Below are 19,267 nucleotides of genomic sequence, written 5' to 3' on the forward strand. Positions count from 1 at the left end.
TCCACCTATTCTTTGTCCAATGTGTATTGCGTCTCACATTTAGTTTAGTGAGAGAGCGAGACGAAATGACATTGGAATACCACCCATAGCAGATAGAAGTGTATGTCACATAATGATGTTGGGTTTCACACCAAATGAAATGTTGTTTGGCCCAGACGGCCCAGTGTTAGAGAAATATTGCAGTAATGATAAGCCACACATACATACAATATGTCATAAATGGTTTATTAAAACTTTTAATAATTGAATCAGGTTGAGCATAGGTTGTAATAGCATATGCATGTCATAAGCATTCAAAAGTAGCAACTAATTTGTGTAGATCTCCGTCATCCACTTTCCGGAGAGGTCTGAATTTAGGTTTTATTACAGGTATTTTAGGCGGTGTGTCAATGTCGGTCTCTTCTTCAAAGAAGTCTTCAATATTTGGCTCTGCATCCCGTTTAACAGAACTAGTGCTGCTTGAGGGCCGCACATCTCTTTTTGTCTTTCGTTCATCAATAGTGGCATTTAATTCTATAAGATCCTTATACATTCTGTCGTTTATGTGGAAGTTCAGCTTTTTTGTCATCTGAAACAGCAATAGATGTCAAATCAAAAAATGTTTGTAAGGTTATATTATTATATTAATACCAGTGAGGATGAACAGTTATGACTTGTAGGGTTCTGTACCCAAAGGGTAAAAATGGGACCCTATTACTAAGACTGCTGTCAGTCCGTCTGTCACCAGGCTGTATCTCATGAACCGTAATAGCTACCCAGTTGAAATTTTCACAGATGATGTATTTCTGTTGCTGCTATAACATCAAATACTAAAAACAGAATAAAATAAATATTTAAGTGGGGCTCCCATACAACAAACGTGATTTCTTTGCAGTTTTTTGCGTAATGGGAACCCTTCGTGCGCGAGTCCGACTCGCACTTGGCCGGTTTTTACTGTTGAAATTCCGACTACATATCCAATCATTGAATATTAATGTACTCTTACCTTTGTACATATTTCTGCTTTACTTTCACACAGATCTTTGGAAGATAAAGGAGGTGGAAGCGAATGTTTGACTCCAGATAAATAATTAGCTAGTAATTCACTTGAACAAAGTGTTGGTTGATCTAATTCCCTAGCTTGTAATGTAGACGGGTCTTCAGTGGACGGGGTATTTTGAACGTTGTGTACCACTTTTATACGCGCAGTAGGCCTAACTTTACGTTCTACGTTCCTGACAAGTGTTTTCTTTACTTTTGGATCGACACCAAACCTGTTCATTGTAAAATACGAAACAATTTAACAATCTAAATTTCTAAATTATCATATAAAACCGTAATTTGTAACAGTCTTGTTTTGTTTGTTTGACATTTGTTAACGTTATGTATGGCTGTGTTGGCTCTGTGTTGGCTGCGTTCCGTTCCGACAAGAACACAAAATGCGGACCAGAGATAATCACGTTCTGAAATTACCCGACCTCCCGACGTCCAAGGGGATTTTCGACGAAACATCAAGACAAGACTGTCAAAAATGTCAAAATGACATGAATTGAATATTGCAATCGTGGTTTTGTACGTAAAGAACGAAATCTGCTAAATAATTATTTAAGTTCATTAATTGTGTTTTAAAATAAATTTTTATATCGTAATTTAGTAGCTAGTACCTGTAATTATTTAAATACGTTTACGTATGATGAGTAACAAAAATGTTGAATTTTCGGTGAGATTTTATTACTAACTGAATAACTTTTTATCGAAGTTAATTAAATTGGTTGCCTGTAAACTTTTATCGTTTCCAGAACTCGCAGAACTTGCCAGCCGAGAGGCTATTGCTGTCGGTGTCGGATTCGGGCGTTGTGCGACAAATCAAAGCGTTGGTGAGACTGTTTTGATTTTTGTACAATGATGTCCAATATCAACGCACTCATGTGGCATTTGTAAACTGTACCAAACGTGTCGCTGTTGCTATGCGGTGTTAATGTAACAGAGAATGAGTATAATAGCTATAGAATCATTACGATGATTGAAATCAAACATTATAATTAATGTAATATCCGCATGTTCTCTATGGTTTCCTTACCAATTGTTCCGTTTATTGTATGATTTGTTACTGGTAGTCAACTACAACCTGCTGTACCGTACCATATTACTACCACTACCATAGTTTTGTAACTACATAACCAAAAATTTATGTATTTATTCACATTAGCTTTTGCCTGCAATTTCGTCTGCATGGAGTGAGGAATTAGGGTAGCTTATTTTTTATCCAATCTGCTTTTTATTGATTTCCCATAGAAACTTCAACCCCCCTTTTTACCCCTTAAAGAATAATTTTGTAACAAAATCGGTTCAGCGGTTTAAGCATGAAGAGATAACAGACAGACAGACACACTTTCGCATTTATAATATTAGTGAAAATGAAATGAAAATTATAAATTTTGGATGTATGAAATGATTGCAAGCTGTAACAAAAAAAACTATAAAATGTAATTAATTCTTCAGCTTTAAATTCTATCTCTCACTTGAATACTCAGGAGCGATAGGGATAGATGTCAATATTATATATTCAATTGCTATCTGGGTTGCAAGTTGCAGAAAGTACCCAAAAAGTGCAAAAAGTTCTCAGAAATGCAAGAAATTTTCACATTAAACAAAGGAAACTTGATTATAATAAAAAAAATTAGAGGTTTCCGAAATTTTACCATGTGGCATTTTCGCAATTTGGGAATGATTCCAACACCTTACACCAGTAATGAACACTTACCTTGTTTTTTTTCTAGGACCCATATTGGGTGGAATCAAGAGAGATGATAGTGTATGAGAGCCCTCCGTCGGGCAGTGGATTGGTTCTTGGTGCTGTAGATGCATGGAAGACTCGAATGGAGGGATACTTGGATGATCTCAAGTTGCTTCTTAGTCTAGAACATCACAGGTAATTTTGTTCCATAGTTCTAATTGCAATTTTTCGCAATTCAGACATTTAACAACTTTTAACAATCGTTTTTGAGATTTAGTAAAAAACGTAAATCACGTTAGCCACGTAAACCATATTCTCTGTATTAATCAGTCCATACTTTTATTTTGTTGTTTTCGAATAGCACACTAGATAGTTTAGGATTAATTAGGATTTTTCCTGGGATAATGGCTGGCCCCAGGCTCGTACAAATTTTGTGTAGTTTACGATTCTCACGCTAGATGTCGGTGTTTCGTGTAGTTAAAATCCTGAATCGCGCTATTAAGATTTTTCTTGCGATAATTACCCCAGTCACGTAAAATATTTGTTTAGTTTACCAATCCCCTGCTAGATGTCACTGTTTCATGTAGCAAAATTCCTACATCGCGCTATTAAGATTTTTCTTCGGGCAACGACCCCCAGACTCGTAAAATTTTTTGTTTAGTTTACGAATAGCACACGGTGCTATTCCATATACTTTTAATAGAAGTGCTTAGTGCGTGTATAAAAAACAAATTGATAATAGACATAAACAACAAAAATGCAATTGATTGAGTGACTTGACTAAGCCCTTTTATAACATGTCGCAGATTTTGGAGCACAGTTCTATACCACCCGCAATGCATGGACTCGCTGGTGTCCTTCCTACAAGAGGCGAGCCCGCCGTACATGCCGCCGCACGAAAGCAGAGATGTACAGAAACTGTATGGCGAAATTAGGAGGCTGATACTGGTTGTGTTTAGCAGGCTTATTACTAATAAGGAGAGTAAGGTATGTTGTACCAGTAATTTTATTATAAATATAGATTTACTGTTTTTATTGAGCCGGTTGGTATGAAGTTATGGTCCAGCTCATGTTGCTAGTTTAGACTTGATAAAATATCCCTTTGCTGTAAAACTTCGGTTATGCTGAATTATTATTATTATTATTATTATTATTTGTAATGCAGGCAGGCAGTTTAAACAACTGATAATGCCTGTATCCAGAGTCATAAACCAAGTTCTCAGTGTTGAGTAGAATTTGCTTTGTGCTTATCTAATTTATTCTTAAACTCATTGACACTTTGGGCCGCTACTACATCCCCTGGGAGTTTGTTCCAAGCGTTGACCACTCTGTTGCTCAAGAAGTGTCTATGAATTGGGTATGCAGTGGCGGAGCTAGTCGTGGGCGAATGGGGCCTTCGCCCACGGCCTCGCACTTACGGTGGCCTCGCAAAGTCAATCTTTTTAATCTTGTGCGCTGGGCGTTTTTCGCGTCACCATGCGATAAATGAGGTAGTTCGCTTTGGTCTCAGCCAATGTTCCCTGTGTCCTTGAGCCTCTGGGATTTTGCCGGGCTGATGGCAAAAGGCCAGATGGTCTTACATTGGTTCCTTGGCAGAAAGGTCGGTGCCTCTTATGGGACGCAACGTGTGTTAGCACTTTGCCCCGTCCCATCTGAGTCACACCATCAGTGCTGCTGGTTCAGCTGCGGAATATGCGGCTAAACAGAAGCATACGAAGTACTCTGCCTTGGAACCAATGTATGATTTTATACCAGTTGCGGTGGAGACTGCAGGACTTTGGGGTGCGGAGGCTAAGGAGTTTGTGTGGGAATTGGGTCGGCGACTGAGAGATAGGGGTTGCGATCCTCGCTCCGGATCGTACCTGGTCCAACAGATCTCCTTGGCAATTCAACGGGGCAACGCTGCCAGTGTCATGGGGACGTTTGGGCCGGCTACGGTCCGGGGTGGCACCATAGCCTAAATAGTTTAATTTAGTGGTTAAGATTGACAAAGCCTGTTGCAGATTACATCACTTGTAAGTAGATGACGAAGCCTGTTGCTGATTTGCTTTTGTGTCCACTTGACGAAGCCTGCGTTGCCGATCATGATCTATGCATGGACTTTCTATTTACTATTTTATTTATTGTGACGTGAAAATAAATATTTTAGATCTTTTTATTACCTTGGGAAAACACATTGAAAAGTGCCTCGCAGGTGTGGTTTTCGCCCACGGCTAGATTGGTTGACGCTACTGTATGTCAAAACTGTAGTAGATATATGCAACATTTTGTTTTATAATCGCTTTTCTCAACTTTTTCTGACAATGTGTACGAATTTTCTCAACCTTTTTCGGGTTATAATTTTATTGTAAAAACGACCGACATGCAATTGAAAATTGTAGTGCTGGTATTCTTAAAAGAGACATAACCGAATAAAATGTATCTTAAAAAACTAGACAAACATTTATATGCGTCGTTCTCAAGTAAAAGGTACCACATTGTCGCTTACCATTCGGGTGAAGTTTGCTTGCATCTCTATACGAAGAACCTGTCAGAGCGACAATGTGGTACCTTTTACTTAAAACGAACACATATTTTCAAATAAACGTTTTCGTTCATCGTGTGATCTCTAAGTGGTTCATGATAGAAACTTTCAGTTTTGCCCACGTACCATATATAAGTCGTGCCTTTGTAATATTTGTGTTATTTTTCAGTCCCAGTGGATTAGTAAAGAATATATGGCCGATCTCATATACAACACCTTCGTGTTCACGATACCCATACTATGGGACACGTGCCTGGTGTACGGCGTGGACAATACTAGGTAACTATAGTTTAAAATAGTGTAAGCTTAAAACTCTACTAACGTGAAAAATGGACAATTGTCAAAGACCAACCCAAATATGTAGATTTCGTATATGTAATGTAAGATCTTTCACAGCAATCGAGATACGAAAAAAGTTTTTTTTTTTAGACAATGTTTACAAAAATCATAAATAGCAGATAAGTATTTATTTCTTTCAAAATTCTCTAGACAAAAATGAAGACAAACGATTGAAGAACCGAAGCTGTTTGTCTTATTATTCTATATGTAGTGCAAAAGTAGGAAATACGATTTAAAACTTGTCAAAAATAGATGAAAACCTCGGGTAGCACCTTAAGATATGTCCCTCTCTCCCATTAACTACTCCTGTTTTAAATTTAAATCCCTGGGGAACCCTTGAAATTACTTATAGTAAATTCTTCCGTCCTTTTAATCCTTTGAAGTTATGATTTCTGGGATAAGAACTATCTTATATATTATAAAACATCATCTAACCAAACCAAATTGGCAGTAAATAAGAACCAAAAAACCGGCCAAGTGCGCCCGGACTCGCGCACCGAGAGTTCCGTACTTTTTAGTATTTGTTGTTATAGCGGCAACTGAAATACATCATCTAAATTTCAACTGTCTAGCTGTCACGGTTCATGAGATACAGCCTGGTGACAGACAGACAGACAGACGGACAGCGGAGACTTAGTAATAGGGTCCCGTTTTTACCCTTTGGGTACGGAACCCTATACCATAGAGTAACTTATACTAGAGCGGTACTGTCATAGTAAATTTTGTAACCCCAGTAAATTCACTGCCATCTGTCGACACACTTTAAAACTAAAAATGAAGATTTATAAAAATACGATAAAATGTATTTAAATATAGATAAATGATTTTTTTATTTGCATTAATTATTTTTATGATTTTGACCCATGTTCTGTCACTGATATGCGTTAAAATTGTTAAATAACAAACGAAACCGTCAACGCCATCTATACGACAGTTGGCCAAAACTAGTACCGCCCTCTGAATGAGAATCAAATTTTCTTGATTTTCGAGGCACGTTTTTTCCTTAGACTGTATCCATCTATTACGGAGTTATATCTATCTTTGCCTGTACACTATACTCATCCTTTTCTTTTGGGTGCTAAGACTAGTGTAAGACAAAGACAGTATGATTCTCTCTGTCTAATATGTTTGAAATGAGACAGTCCTTTGACAAACTATAAATCGGTTAAGCGCTTAAAGAGGTAACAGTCAGACTAAGTAACATTTGCATTTATAATATTAGAATGCGCTAAATTGAATCTAAATCCATTTAGCCGTTTTTGCGTGCTGATGGCATTCAAATATACAAACTTATTAGTAGAATTTATTTTGATTTTTTTTTATCAGGCACGTGTCCAGAGTGCTGGAGAGCGTGTTCACGCTGCAGCCGCGGTACGAGGCCGACGCGGCCGCCGCCGTGGCCTTCGTCAATGAGGTGAGGACCAGATCTTTTGCATCCTCACTCTTAAGCATTTGAACATAAAGTTCAAAGTTCAAATACTTTATTCATGTAGGTCACGTAGGTCCAATATAAATATGCCAAATTAATACAGCCGTCTACGGGGAACAAATAAATATACAAAATCGCGACAAATTGAGAACCAGCTTCCAAAAAAGGCATTAGAAGCGTCTTTAAAAAAAAAAAGTTGTTTTTTAAAAGAAAGATTTTAAAATTACACAACAGGCTCTTTGAATCCTCTTTTACTTTCCCTATTCTAAATTGGCAAAAAACTTCTTCAACAGGCCTTCAAATATATAATCCTGCAAGTGAACAAAGACTACGACTCTGTAGACCCGCCGAACCTGCCCAAGACCTTCGAAGGCTTCGGCGAGATCAAGAGACCTCCCAGCAGCAAGGAACAGGGACCACTCACGTTTAGTATATTGAAGGTAGGGTTTTTGCGCCATCTACTTATAGGGGTTTTCAGAGAAAGAGTTACTTTAGGGTTATTTCGACTCAGACACACGAGGACTATTCATAAAAAAAAAATGTCCCCACTTTTTTCGTCTCAAAATTACGAGTGTTGATAAAAAAAAAGAAAATAAAGTGTTTCCAGTTTTTCATACAAATTTTAGAGTTTTGTGACGGTCAATATTTTGTATGTGAAAATTCGCCACATTACTTTTCAATTTTTTTCGACACTTTTTTTCGTTTGTTAAATCGATAGTCCTCTATAATTCTGAATAGAACCCAAACTTGGTAGTTTTACGAAAAAAAAGTACACTTTTTCCTGAAAATGGCCTTGTACAAATACATAATCCTACTATTAAACAAAAACTACGATGCCTTAGAACAGTTAGAACCACCGAACCAGCCCAAAAAGGCCTGGCGAGGGAAATACTATATACCTATAATATCAGTTCAGTTCGTTTTCAACTTCAACACAATTCATAATATTAAATAAAATACGTATACGTTGTTACAGGATTTGGTGATACACTTACTGGATATGGCAATGACGTTGAGAATATTCCTGGAAGCGTACCCTAAGGGAGTTAAGATATTTAGGAAGAATAATTTTGTAAATAGGTGAGTTGAATAAAAATATACATACCTATTTAAAACATAAATATAGAATATTTATTTTATTAAAAGTCACTGGAGAGAAGTAGAAAAAAAAACTAAATTATTGTAGTTTTGAATGATTCACGGTTAGTTTCACTACTTATATTGACCGGGATATAGACCGTGACTACCTTTCGGGAAATATCGGGAGCTCACAAATAATACAAAAGGTAATCACGGTCTATATCCCGGTCAATATAAGTCTAGTAATTTATTGTACTTCAAATATGTTAGTTCGATTCTAACAGGGGTGAATATTAACAATTTATTTTTATTTTTAAAATGTTACACAATATATAGGAATACCCACGTCAAAGATAGATATAACTCCGTAATAGATGGATACAGTCTAAGGAAAAAACGTGCCTCGAAAATCAATAAAATTTGATTCTCGATCATATGGCGCCACTACCTTTGGCCTACTCTCGGATAGATGGCGTTGACGGTTTCATTTGTTATTTGACAATTTTTACGCATATCAGTGAAAGAACATGGGTCAAATTAATATGAAAAATAATTAATGCAAATAACAAAATAATTAATTTATCCATATATAAATATTTTTTTGATATTTTTATTTTTAGTAATAATCGTGTGTCGATAGATGGCAGTGAATTTACTGTGGCTACAAAATTTACTATGACAGTACCGCTCTATCCTATTATATCCTCTTTGATCTACATCGAAACTGTATCTTTTTCAGTATAGTGCAACTCTACGAATATGGCATACCGAACTTATACGAGAAACTTAAAGAAGTGGGAGATGAAACCAGCGTCGCGTATACAGAAGTGGAGGGGCACATAGACACGGCGCGCGCAGAACTCATTGACATATTCAGAGAAATTTTGGCGGTGTATAAGAACGCCATATTGAATGGAGAGTGAGTAAATATCAAAACACAACAACTTTTATTGAAAAGAAAATTTTGATAGTGCGATTCAGCATTTTTAACACAAGTCACACAACAGAGTCATTTAGCGTGAAATTCAGTTATAAAATCGTTATAAGTTATAAGTCTGGGGTGATTATCATTATCCCAGGAAAAATCTTAATAGCGCGGTGCAAGATTTTAGCTACACGTAACCGCGCCATCTAGCGTTCGATTTTTACCAATGAAAACTTTTACAAGTCCGGGGTCATTATCCCGAGGAAAATCTTAACAGCGCGATGTAGAATTTAAGCTACAGGGAACAGCGCCATCTAGCGATCAATTCAGTAACTAAACTGAAATATGCATAAGTTCGGGTCATTATCCCAAGAAAAATCTTAATAGCGCGATGTAGAATTTTTGCTACAGAGTACAGCGCCATCTAGCGATCAATCCAGTAACTAAACTGAAATTTGTATAGGTTCGGGTCATTATCCCAAGAAAAATCTTAATAGCGCGAAATAGAAAGTTTGCTACACGGAACAGCGCCATCTTTCATTTGATTTCGAACTAATCTAAATTTTCAGAAGCAGCGTGAGCGCCCACGTGGAAGAGTACTTGGCTGTGATGATGGATGGGCTTTCGGAGCGGCTCTTCATAAGCGATTACCATGCTTGCTACCCTGTCCATGAGGATCTGGAGATGCTGAGGGTGGCGTACCCTGATATGTATCCTTTTAAACCTATAATAAAAAACTTATTGATTGATTTATGAAAATTAGCGACCCACCCCGGCTTCGCACGGGTACCTTAACAAATTATACACCTAAATCTTCCTCAAGAATCACTCTATCGATAGGTGAAAACCGCATGAAAATCCGTTCAGAAGTTTTGAGTTTATCGCGAACATACAGACAGACAGGCGCGGCGGGCGCCTTGGTTTTATAAGGTGTAATGATGTACATGTTTCTTACACTTTTCGAGACAAGTTGTTTTAGAGCCGACGGTTTTCTGTTGATTTTTTTTTGTTGCATAAAGGTGACAAACAAGTTTAGTATACATTCAGCAAGATAGGAAGCGGCGATCGTAGGTACGGACGCTTGCAACTAGGATTGTCACAAAAAAATTAAGGGACAAATGCAGGTCTTATAGTGCATTCTGGAAATTCTGGCTGGTGCTTTTTAGGGTTCTGTAGTTAACTAGGAACCCTTATAGTTTTGCCATGTCCGTCTGTCCATCCGTCCGCGGTTTTGCTCCGTGATCGTTAGTGCGAGAAAACTACAATTTGGCATGGATATGTATATTAATGGTTAAACATTTTTTGTCACAACATTTCCTATACCAACACAGCGACCCAGTAAAAACGGACTTCATCCTCCAAGCAATCTACTCCAACCTCGACGAACCAATCCCCGAACCCCTCACCAACGGCCACTCTGACCCCTCGCCCGACCCCACTAACCCCCCACCGTCCATGGACAATGAAATTCCCGTAGACATTAGACAGGAGTCTCTGATCAGTGAAGTGAGAGATATTTTACCGCATTTGGGCGATGGGTTCATTTTGAAATGTTTAGAGCATTATGGTTTTAATTCGGAGAGGGTTATTAATAGTATATTGGAGGATACATTGGATGCTTCGTTGAGAGGTAAGTTTGGCTTTTTTATTAGATTTTAAAATTTACTAAAGAATCCCAAGTAAATGAATATAGCACCATTCATACCTGGGATAATTATCCTATATTTATCAAAGACTATAATTATCTGGATAATTTCGAACCCTGGTTAGTTCGCAAGTACACATTAGTCCCTGCAGGTTAAAACTATGTTAGTTACCTTAGCTTAACACTAAAAACTAAATTTCATATACAGCTATTATATACTTTCCTAACTTTAATCTTCATTTCCAGGTTTAGATCAATCCCTCCCAATCATACCAAAAGACGCACTCGACGAGAAATTCTTAGAGACCGGCGTGCAGAGACTGAACGTGTTCGACGGCGACCAGTTCGACATCATGACTAGAGACGATGTCGACTTAACTAAAATACATGTGGGGAAGAGAAAAGATAAACATAAAAATATTAAGGAGTTGCTAGATGATAAGGGCGATGTTAGGCAGCGGGTGGATATCTATAGCAAGTACAAGTGAGTATTTCGATTTATTCTCTAAAGTACTCAATCATCGTTGGTCAAAATCACCCCAAAGGAACTACTGGACGAGAAGTACCTATTAGACCGGCGGGGTCAAAATGTCCATGTCATCCGTTTGAGCTTTTGAACTGTCTCTCGTCGTCCGCTGTCTGTCGTGAACTGGTCGTCAACTGGTCTTGTGATTGTCATGTCTAATTTTTAATTTAAATGTCGGTCTAATATTCCAAATATGTATGTCAGTCAGTCAGTCGGTCTATGTCAGGTCGCCACGGAGTTTAGAAGCCCCGACATCCTTGTTGAAATTCACGAAGGTTGACATCTGCTGTCACCCACAGGTTGTATCCGCGCGCGTCGTTTGACGTCTTTGGCGGTCTAAGTGTTCATTTTAATAGATTTATGCATTATGCAACATACGCCCACCGTCTAAAGAGAATTAAGAAGTCTATCAGTACTGCTACTCGGCACTAGATGTCACATGTGTCGCGACTGATAAAAAGTAAAACAATTTATAACTAATATTATAAGCAGGAGAATAGAGTTCCGGTTACTCTGGTTATAATATTAGCTGAAAATCGTTGAGCATTAGACTTTTTGTTTGCCGCGACATCTATTGTCGAGTAGCAGTACTGATAGTTCCGCTACTTGACGCTAGATGTCGACCACGAAAATAATAGTCTTTTTGGTAACAAAACCGATGTATGGAGTAAGCACTCTTATGTCTTCTTAATTCTGTTTGGTCTAAGATATAAACTTAAAAGAAAGTAAACTTTTATTTCAGTTTGGTATGCGATGAGCAAGCGATGTACAGCGACGAATACGATGATACATACGATTCTGATGGCGTAACGCCCGCTCCAGCAGATCCCACCGACGAACGGAGACCATTCGTCACACCAAGAGCATTGCAGACACGACACGAGCTAGAGGTAACCTTGTGACAACAAAATAGAGTTTATTTTCTAACGAATACGATGCACATAGCGTTACTAACCTAACCTTATTATATGTATAGTATAACACCATAGAGTTTATTTTCGGTCGAATACGGTGACACAATAGAGAAGGAAAAGAGTGTGTTTACCCTAGCTAGTCAATTTAGATTATCCTGCTATGTAAAATAAATTATGGTATGAGTGGCATCTTCTGGTGTTGGAGGCCAAAATCCTCTTTGAGCCATTTTTATATATTCTATCTTTATTTCAGAAAATTAAAAATTCCATAAAACATATTTAGTATCATTATATCATTATAGCTATCATATCATTACATGTTAGTAACTTAGTTAGTACAAAATAAAATTATAAATAAATATTATTCGACATTCTTAGAAATTGACTAAGCCCCACCCACAGTAAAGCTCAAGAAGGCTTGTGTTGTGGGTACTTAAACATATATGTGGGTATGTGTAATAAACAAATACATAGAAAACACCCGTGACTCAGTAACAAATATCTGTGCTCATCAAACAAATAAATGCCTTTACCGGGATTCGAACTCAGGACCGTCGACTTCATAGGCCCCTGCCTAATGACCCTTCACTAGGTCACTACCGACTAGGTCAAACTTGCCATAAATTATATAAACAGAACTTGTATGAATCTATCTTACAATCTACAGAGTTCATCCGAAGACGAACCAGAACCGACGCCAGCGCCATCTAGCTACAACGCGCGGAACCGAATGGACTTCTGCCAAAACCCTGAGGAAATCCGAGCGAGGCGAGAGGCCAACTACCAGGCCCGGCGAGGCCGCGGCGGCCATCGGCCTCCACCGCCGTCTAACAAGTTAGTAAAGTTATTGTGTACTTTATGCCTTTGTAATAAGGTGTACGATATGTTTGTCTTTACAAGTCAAAGCTTGGAAATTAACTGTTAGAACTCTGAGGATATGCGAGCGATAATTTAGTATACCTTATGTCCTTATGTGTTTGTACTTTTGTAATAAAGCTTTCAAGCCCTCGATTGTCTTACATAAGTCAACGCTTGGAATATAAAGGGCTCTCAGACACATGAGGAGATACGAGCGAGACGAGAGGCCAGCTACCATGTTTTCTAACAACTTCGTACAGTCCGTTAACTCTGAGAATGACCTTCGGATTTTAGAAAGATACATCGGGTATCGGCGGTAACACGCGAAGGTGATACTGCCGTTCTGCTTTCTTATTAAGTCACAAAAAGTTAAGGATACCTATAGTCTCAATGTAAAATAAGCCCTAAGCCGTGCGTGCGTGCGTGTGTGTTGTGTGGGTACATCAAGGTAAGATGTTTTCAGTTAAAACAATTTTAATAGTTTTACAACTGTAACCTCCTTTTCAGGGACGTGGTGGGCAAGCCCCGCGGGCAGGGGCAGGACAAGGAGGTGTTGGCCAACCGCGACCGCAAGGAGAAGCACAAGGGCACCCGCGGCAACCACGCCAGGAGGCAGGGCGCGCAGTGGAAGCGCTCGCAGGGCATGATGCCCTCGTAGCGGGGGAGTTAAGGCTTTCTCTTCTCTGATACAGGGTACTACACACAGAAATAAATATACCATAGAAGACGCAAATGCATCTACTTCGCGTGTCCGAACCCCGACCGAGCGTCGAGGTTGACCGTCGCTCTTTACAGTCCACACGCGTCAGTTGTTGCAGCCGGACGTCCGTGAAAACTTAAAAAATGCTTCGTTGCATGATAATTAACTGCAACAGCCCGAAAATTGCGGGCACCCAAAGGCAAGAACACATTTCCTACCACAGATAAGTAATTTTAAAATTATATTATGCGTAAATTTTGTATGAAAAAGTCGGCACGCTTGGTTTCAATACAAATCGTGGTATTTGCGTCATTTAGCGTAGATATTAAATCTGTGGTAGTACAGGTCGATTCACAAGAGCTGGCACGAATGGAATAAATGAGTGAATGAAACTATCTATGTGTGTATCACATTAACCAATAAAAATAATGGCTCTGACTGTATACCGATACAGGTGTCACTCATACAATGAAAGTTTCGTTCATTCCATTCGTGCGAGCTTTCCTAAATCACATGTAGTTGCAGGAAGTCACTTTCGAAAAATATTGCATTCAGTCAACTATATTATACTGTGTCTATTATATCATAAGCTACAAAAAACATTAGAAAACGAAGGGATTCAGATCGAAGGTCATTGGGGCATGGGATCCCCTTAACAATGCAATGCAATCTTATGAAAGCAGTGTTAAGAGGATCCCATGCCCCAATGACCTTCGATCTGAATCCCTTCGTTTTCTAATATTTTTTGTAGCTTATCATATTAACAGCAACGGCTTTAAGCAATTATAGTATCCCATATTTACTTCAAAGTTTAGAGTCGAGAGATAGGGTACTCGGCATTTGAAGTGAATTTCAGAAAAATACCACATTCAAACCAGGCAACCACTATAGTATACTACATTTTCATTGTTTCAAAATTTTGTGTTCAAAAACTAGCGCAAACGCAACTTTATCTACAGCTGACTGTAGAATAGTAAAGCCTGACCAGGAATATATGTGATGTTTTCAACCAAAAGGTACCACATTGTCGCTTGTCGATAAGGTTGATTTCGAATTGAAGCTATATGGAAATAGCGCCTTATTGACAACCGACAATAAGTACCCTTTTGGTTGAAAATGGCACATATGATCACGCGCCATGTTGCGGAATTTCATTCGAACTAAATTTTTCATACTTAACTGAACTGTCACCACATACATAAGGATAACAGCGCCCTCTTGACAATGATCATATATTTCTGGTCGGGCTTTATATACGCATAAAAATAGTGACGAACGTGATATTAAGCGGAAGTGACATGCGCTGTGAGTACATTTTATTATTGTACAAAGCGAAAACCGTACTTAGTTTTATACATATTCCAATATGTACAGTGTAACTAAAGGATCATGTATTTACACATTGACACCTCCATCTGCCGCAGTGAGCGAATTGACCGAGTTAATAGATAAAGTACCTATAGATAGCAGCTAAGCGAGCGAAGTGCTCAAAATAATCCGATTTGTTGTTGTAGTTTTTCTCACATAGCTTGGGTACGGTTACAGCGATCAACTCAAAACAATTTTGCGTTTTAAGGTTATAAATTATATGGAGATGACAGCTGTCACCGTACCCAAGTTATGTGAAAAATTATATAAGAATACGAGCGTGTGCAGATCATTTTGGACACATTTACCACTTAGCTTCTTCTGATGCTAACTGTATATGAAGGAAGTCAGTTAATAAAACACAAGGGATGATATACATCCACTCGCCGTGGCAAAAATGTTAAGACTAAAATATCCCACACCAATATATACCTACCGTATACATTGTACTGTATTATTGTCAATACGATACTGTTAGTTAATTACTGTAACTGTCAATACAGGTGAAATAAAACTATTTATTACCTACACGTTGTTTTTTATTTTTCTATTAAGTTTCTTAATAAAATTCCTGATTTCTCAGTTCGATTATTTTGAAATAGATATGACTTGTAATACGACGAGACGACGACTCGGAGAGACGAAGTGCAGATAGACCTCAGCGAACTCGGCGCCGTCGACTGGACAGAGTAGCATGGCGGTATCTGGTGTCGGAGGCTCGGCTCCACTTCGGGTCGGCGCCACAGCAGTAAGTATGACTTGTAATAGGTATGACTTACAATATTTTGTCCTCAATTTTCATAGTGCCCGTGAGCGGCTGTGCCGCATGCTATCTCAGTAGGTAGGTACGTACAATTTTACGTTTTCGAGTCTCGAAATGAAGTCATATCCACATTAAAGCCTCAAGACAGTACAACAGCTACATAAAACAATTTTAAAATTGTTAACTTTTCACGGAAAACTAATTTAGGCATTTATCTAGTTAAAGTACCTGCTTCAGGGGGGTCTCACTGCGCAGTTTAGGTATATTTGGCCGGCGCACCGCCCGGGCAGGTGTATAGCAGTGGGCTGCCGCTCGGCTCGCACGATAGTCGTGTCACGTGGCGCTCGCGCAAAATTGAAAATACGCAATGGCTTCGAAACCTAAATCGCGATCTAATCTGTATAAAAGATAATGTTCTATTTACGGATGTCTGAATAAACGGAAGAACAAGGAAGCAGAAAAAACATTTTTTTTAAATTCCGGACTATATTGACCGACATATTTTCAAAGGAATAAGTACTTCTGTGGCATACCTACTTCCGTGAGAATCAGACATACTATCTCCGGCTAAAAATTTTATGTTTACAGAATCAACGTTTGTAATTCCTACATATTTATCTTTAAAATAATAAATCAGTAGGTATAGGTACAAAAACTTGTCAAATGACAACCCCGTGCCGACACTCGCAGCTCGGTCATAAAACTGCGGCGCGCAAAGAAGATTCACGGTTCGTGCGCGGTTATAAGTTTCAATTTTGCTTGCAGGCGGCGAGTGTAGGTATAATTTTATACCTAAATCTGGCTTTTGTGAAGGAGTGAATTTTCTGTACGGTAGTACTATTAGTTATTCTGTGCCTGCTTTAAGAAATAATTACCTACGGATTTTATGACAATTCAAAGAAAAGCAAATTCTACTAAGACTAGACATATAATTATCCCACAAATGTAAGACGTGTACAATATCGCAAGTCTGCGAAACTATAAAACGAACCTTTCCCATAAAACCCGTCATTCCTATAACAACGAAACTGATTCAAACATCAACCGTATGACTATTGCATTAAGGTTTAAATCTGTTAAACTTCCCGTCAGAAACAGTTCTCAGTTATGTGTGGTTATGTCTTTAACTTTGTATGTTCATAGAACTTAAGAAACCCCGGCAAACGGAGTTTCGTTCTCATTTTAAAACTACGTGCTCATTTTGAAACTGCATATACAATGACATGAATCTAGGTCTGTAATTAGTTTATACATATAGTTCCAATTTATATACATAGCTCTAGTTTATAAAACAAACGAAATACTTAGAGCAAAAACAAGTTTTGTATGAAAAACTTAAATTTGCTGTTTTTTTTACTATGGTATCTGAAGCTACATAAACTAATTACAGACCTAAATAAGTACCTTATCTTATTATAAGTACAAAGTTTTAGGCAATCTAGCGAGTCGTTTTAAAATGAGAGTATTTCGATTTAGTCATATAAAATTAAACTACATTAGTATTAGACATTCTTGATTTTTTAACTAAAACATTACGGAAGAACCCCATTGCAAGAAGTGGTCCGACTAGACGAGAACATATAAGATAAGATAAGATAAGATAATAATTTGCATCGGGGCTCGTACGCATATCAAATGTCATCTGCAACACGCATCGTCAAAATTAAATAAGTGATTGCAAATATAGGAATAACCTACTTATATCCAAATGCGGTAAGTACCTGGCACAAATAGATATTAAAGCATGTGCCCAGGTAGCAAAGTGACGTCAGCGACGTCATAATGACGTCATTTATACGTCATAATGACGTAACGGACGTCATAATGACGTATATATGCTATCAGGGTGTTTTAGAATAGAATAGAATAGTTTTTATTCGTAAACACACAGAAAATAGACATACAGTGTCACGAAATGGCCCCATCTCAGCATGCTGCTGGCGACTTCCAGCAGCATAATGTATATGTGTGTGTGTGTGTGTGCATGTATAGTGTGTGTAGTACGGTTTTCTTTATGCAATGCAATACAAAGCACGGGTCACTACAGCCTGTTATTACGAACGGATCGCAAGCAATCGCGATAACTCATCGCGGGGCGTTGAGCGTGGTGATGAGCGCAGCGATTTGCGATTTTGTATTGCAGCTTCAGCACGGTTATGTGACATAACAGGACATAACTTGTGTCGCTTTAGTCATTTATGATAGGCCAACAAAACACGCTCCGATATTATCGTTTGAAACGTATTTCGAAACCTTCGAAATAGATATTTAATTGTAAATTGCGTTACAACAAAATTGTTCTAACATTATCTATCTAACCCTGGACTTGGCTCCTTCGCAGATACCACTATTTCATTTATAAAGCAAATACCTACCTATTCCAGATTCATAACAAAAAAGAACTAACTCTTTACACATAACCTCTCGTGTGCAGGTTTTTTTTTTCAAAATAGCCATAGCCTGGCATTAAAAAGAAAATAATTTGAAAAGCTCTAAGATTAAGTCATTATCCTAAGTAACCTTAGTTACTTGCGTATCTTCATATTCCACTCGAGATTTCTCTTTGTTAAAATGTGCAATGGAAACCGTAGAAATCGAAAACATAGCCCCAAGTAGTAAAAATTACTCGCATGGTATATACCTAATAATTATGAACTCCGAATATATGTTCAATGATAATATGATTAATATGTGTTACTTGGTGTTACTTATTGCTTATTGAGTAGGTATGGTACTTAATCTAAAGTTAAGTACCTACATTATTAGGTTATGGTATATTAATTTAATTTAAATGTTAATTTAATTAGACGCTGTAATTAAATTACAATACAGTTTCGTTTTTATCAATATCTCTCTGCGAATTTGTCACTAAGCTCACACCCCAGCATCAAAGATTCGCCGCCATCATAAAACAGCCGTAAGCTCGAGCCATAACTCCGAGCTATGTCTTCATACTCCGAGGTTTATCGACACAGCAGTGTCTGCTGCAGCATTCTGGGGTCTGCGTTGGGAGGTCTATTGACGCTTTTAATACCTGGTTTCTTAGTTACAGCAAAGATAGATATAACTCCGTAATAGATGGATACAGTCTAAGGAAAAAACGTGCCTCGAAAATCAAGAAAATTTGATTCTCGATCAGAGGGCGCCACTACCTTTGGCCTACTCTCGGATAGATGGCGTTGACGGTTGCGTTTTTTTTTATTATTTATTAAGAAACAAACAGTCTTATAAAACAGATGAGTATTTAAAGTAACATTTTTCTGGCAATAGACCTATAGTTTCCTATATGTAAACGACTATTAATAAAAACTTATTACTAAGTACAAATGACAAACAATACATGCATATTGTACATATAGTCCGACAAGAAATTGCAGAAAATTAATAAGAAGAAGATGGCAATAATTTAGTACGGAGTTTTTTTTTTGTTTAATTTTATTTAATTTCTACCACTTCATGCCGCACCACATGTGTGACGAG

General features: G+C 38.0%; 2 protein-coding genes across 2 annotated transcripts; one reads left to right on the top strand and one right to left on the bottom strand.

Moving 5' to 3' along the window:
• Positions 1-222: 222 nt before the first annotated feature.
• On the bottom strand, positions 223-1,365 carry LOC134746393 (uncharacterized). Its single transcript, XM_063680761.1, has 2 exons — positions 986-1,365; positions 223-568 (listed from the first exon to the last, which is right to left on the bottom strand). The coding sequence occupies exons 1-2, from the start codon at positions 1,259-1,261 to the stop codon at positions 284-286; spliced, it is 561 nt and encodes a 186-aa protein (XP_063536831.1). The 5' UTR covers positions 1,262-1,365; the 3' UTR covers positions 223-283.
• A 175-nt stretch (positions 1,366-1,540) lies between these two features.
• On the top strand, positions 1,541-14,265 carry LOC134746783 (activating signal cointegrator 1 complex subunit 2). The gene is made up of 15 exons (XM_063681324.1): positions 1,541-1,699; positions 1,779-1,856; positions 2,760-2,911; positions 3,523-3,703; positions 5,410-5,519; positions 6,906-6,993; positions 7,302-7,448; positions 7,985-8,088; positions 8,828-9,007; positions 9,583-9,723; positions 10,345-10,643; positions 10,905-11,142; positions 11,927-12,074; positions 12,766-12,932; positions 13,464-14,265. The coding sequence occupies exons 1-15, from the start codon at positions 1,670-1,672 to the stop codon at positions 13,612-13,614; spliced, it is 2,214 nt and encodes a 737-aa protein (XP_063537394.1). The 5' UTR covers positions 1,541-1,669; the 3' UTR covers positions 13,615-14,265.
• The last annotated feature ends 5,002 nt before the right edge of the window (positions 14,266-19,267 follow it).

Source organism: Cydia strobilella, chromosome 13, assembly GCF_947568885.1.
Source record: "Cydia strobilella chromosome 13, ilCydStro3.1, whole genome shotgun sequence".
In the NCBI taxonomy this organism is placed as follows: domain Eukaryota; kingdom Metazoa; phylum Arthropoda; class Insecta; order Lepidoptera; family Tortricidae; genus Cydia; species Cydia strobilella.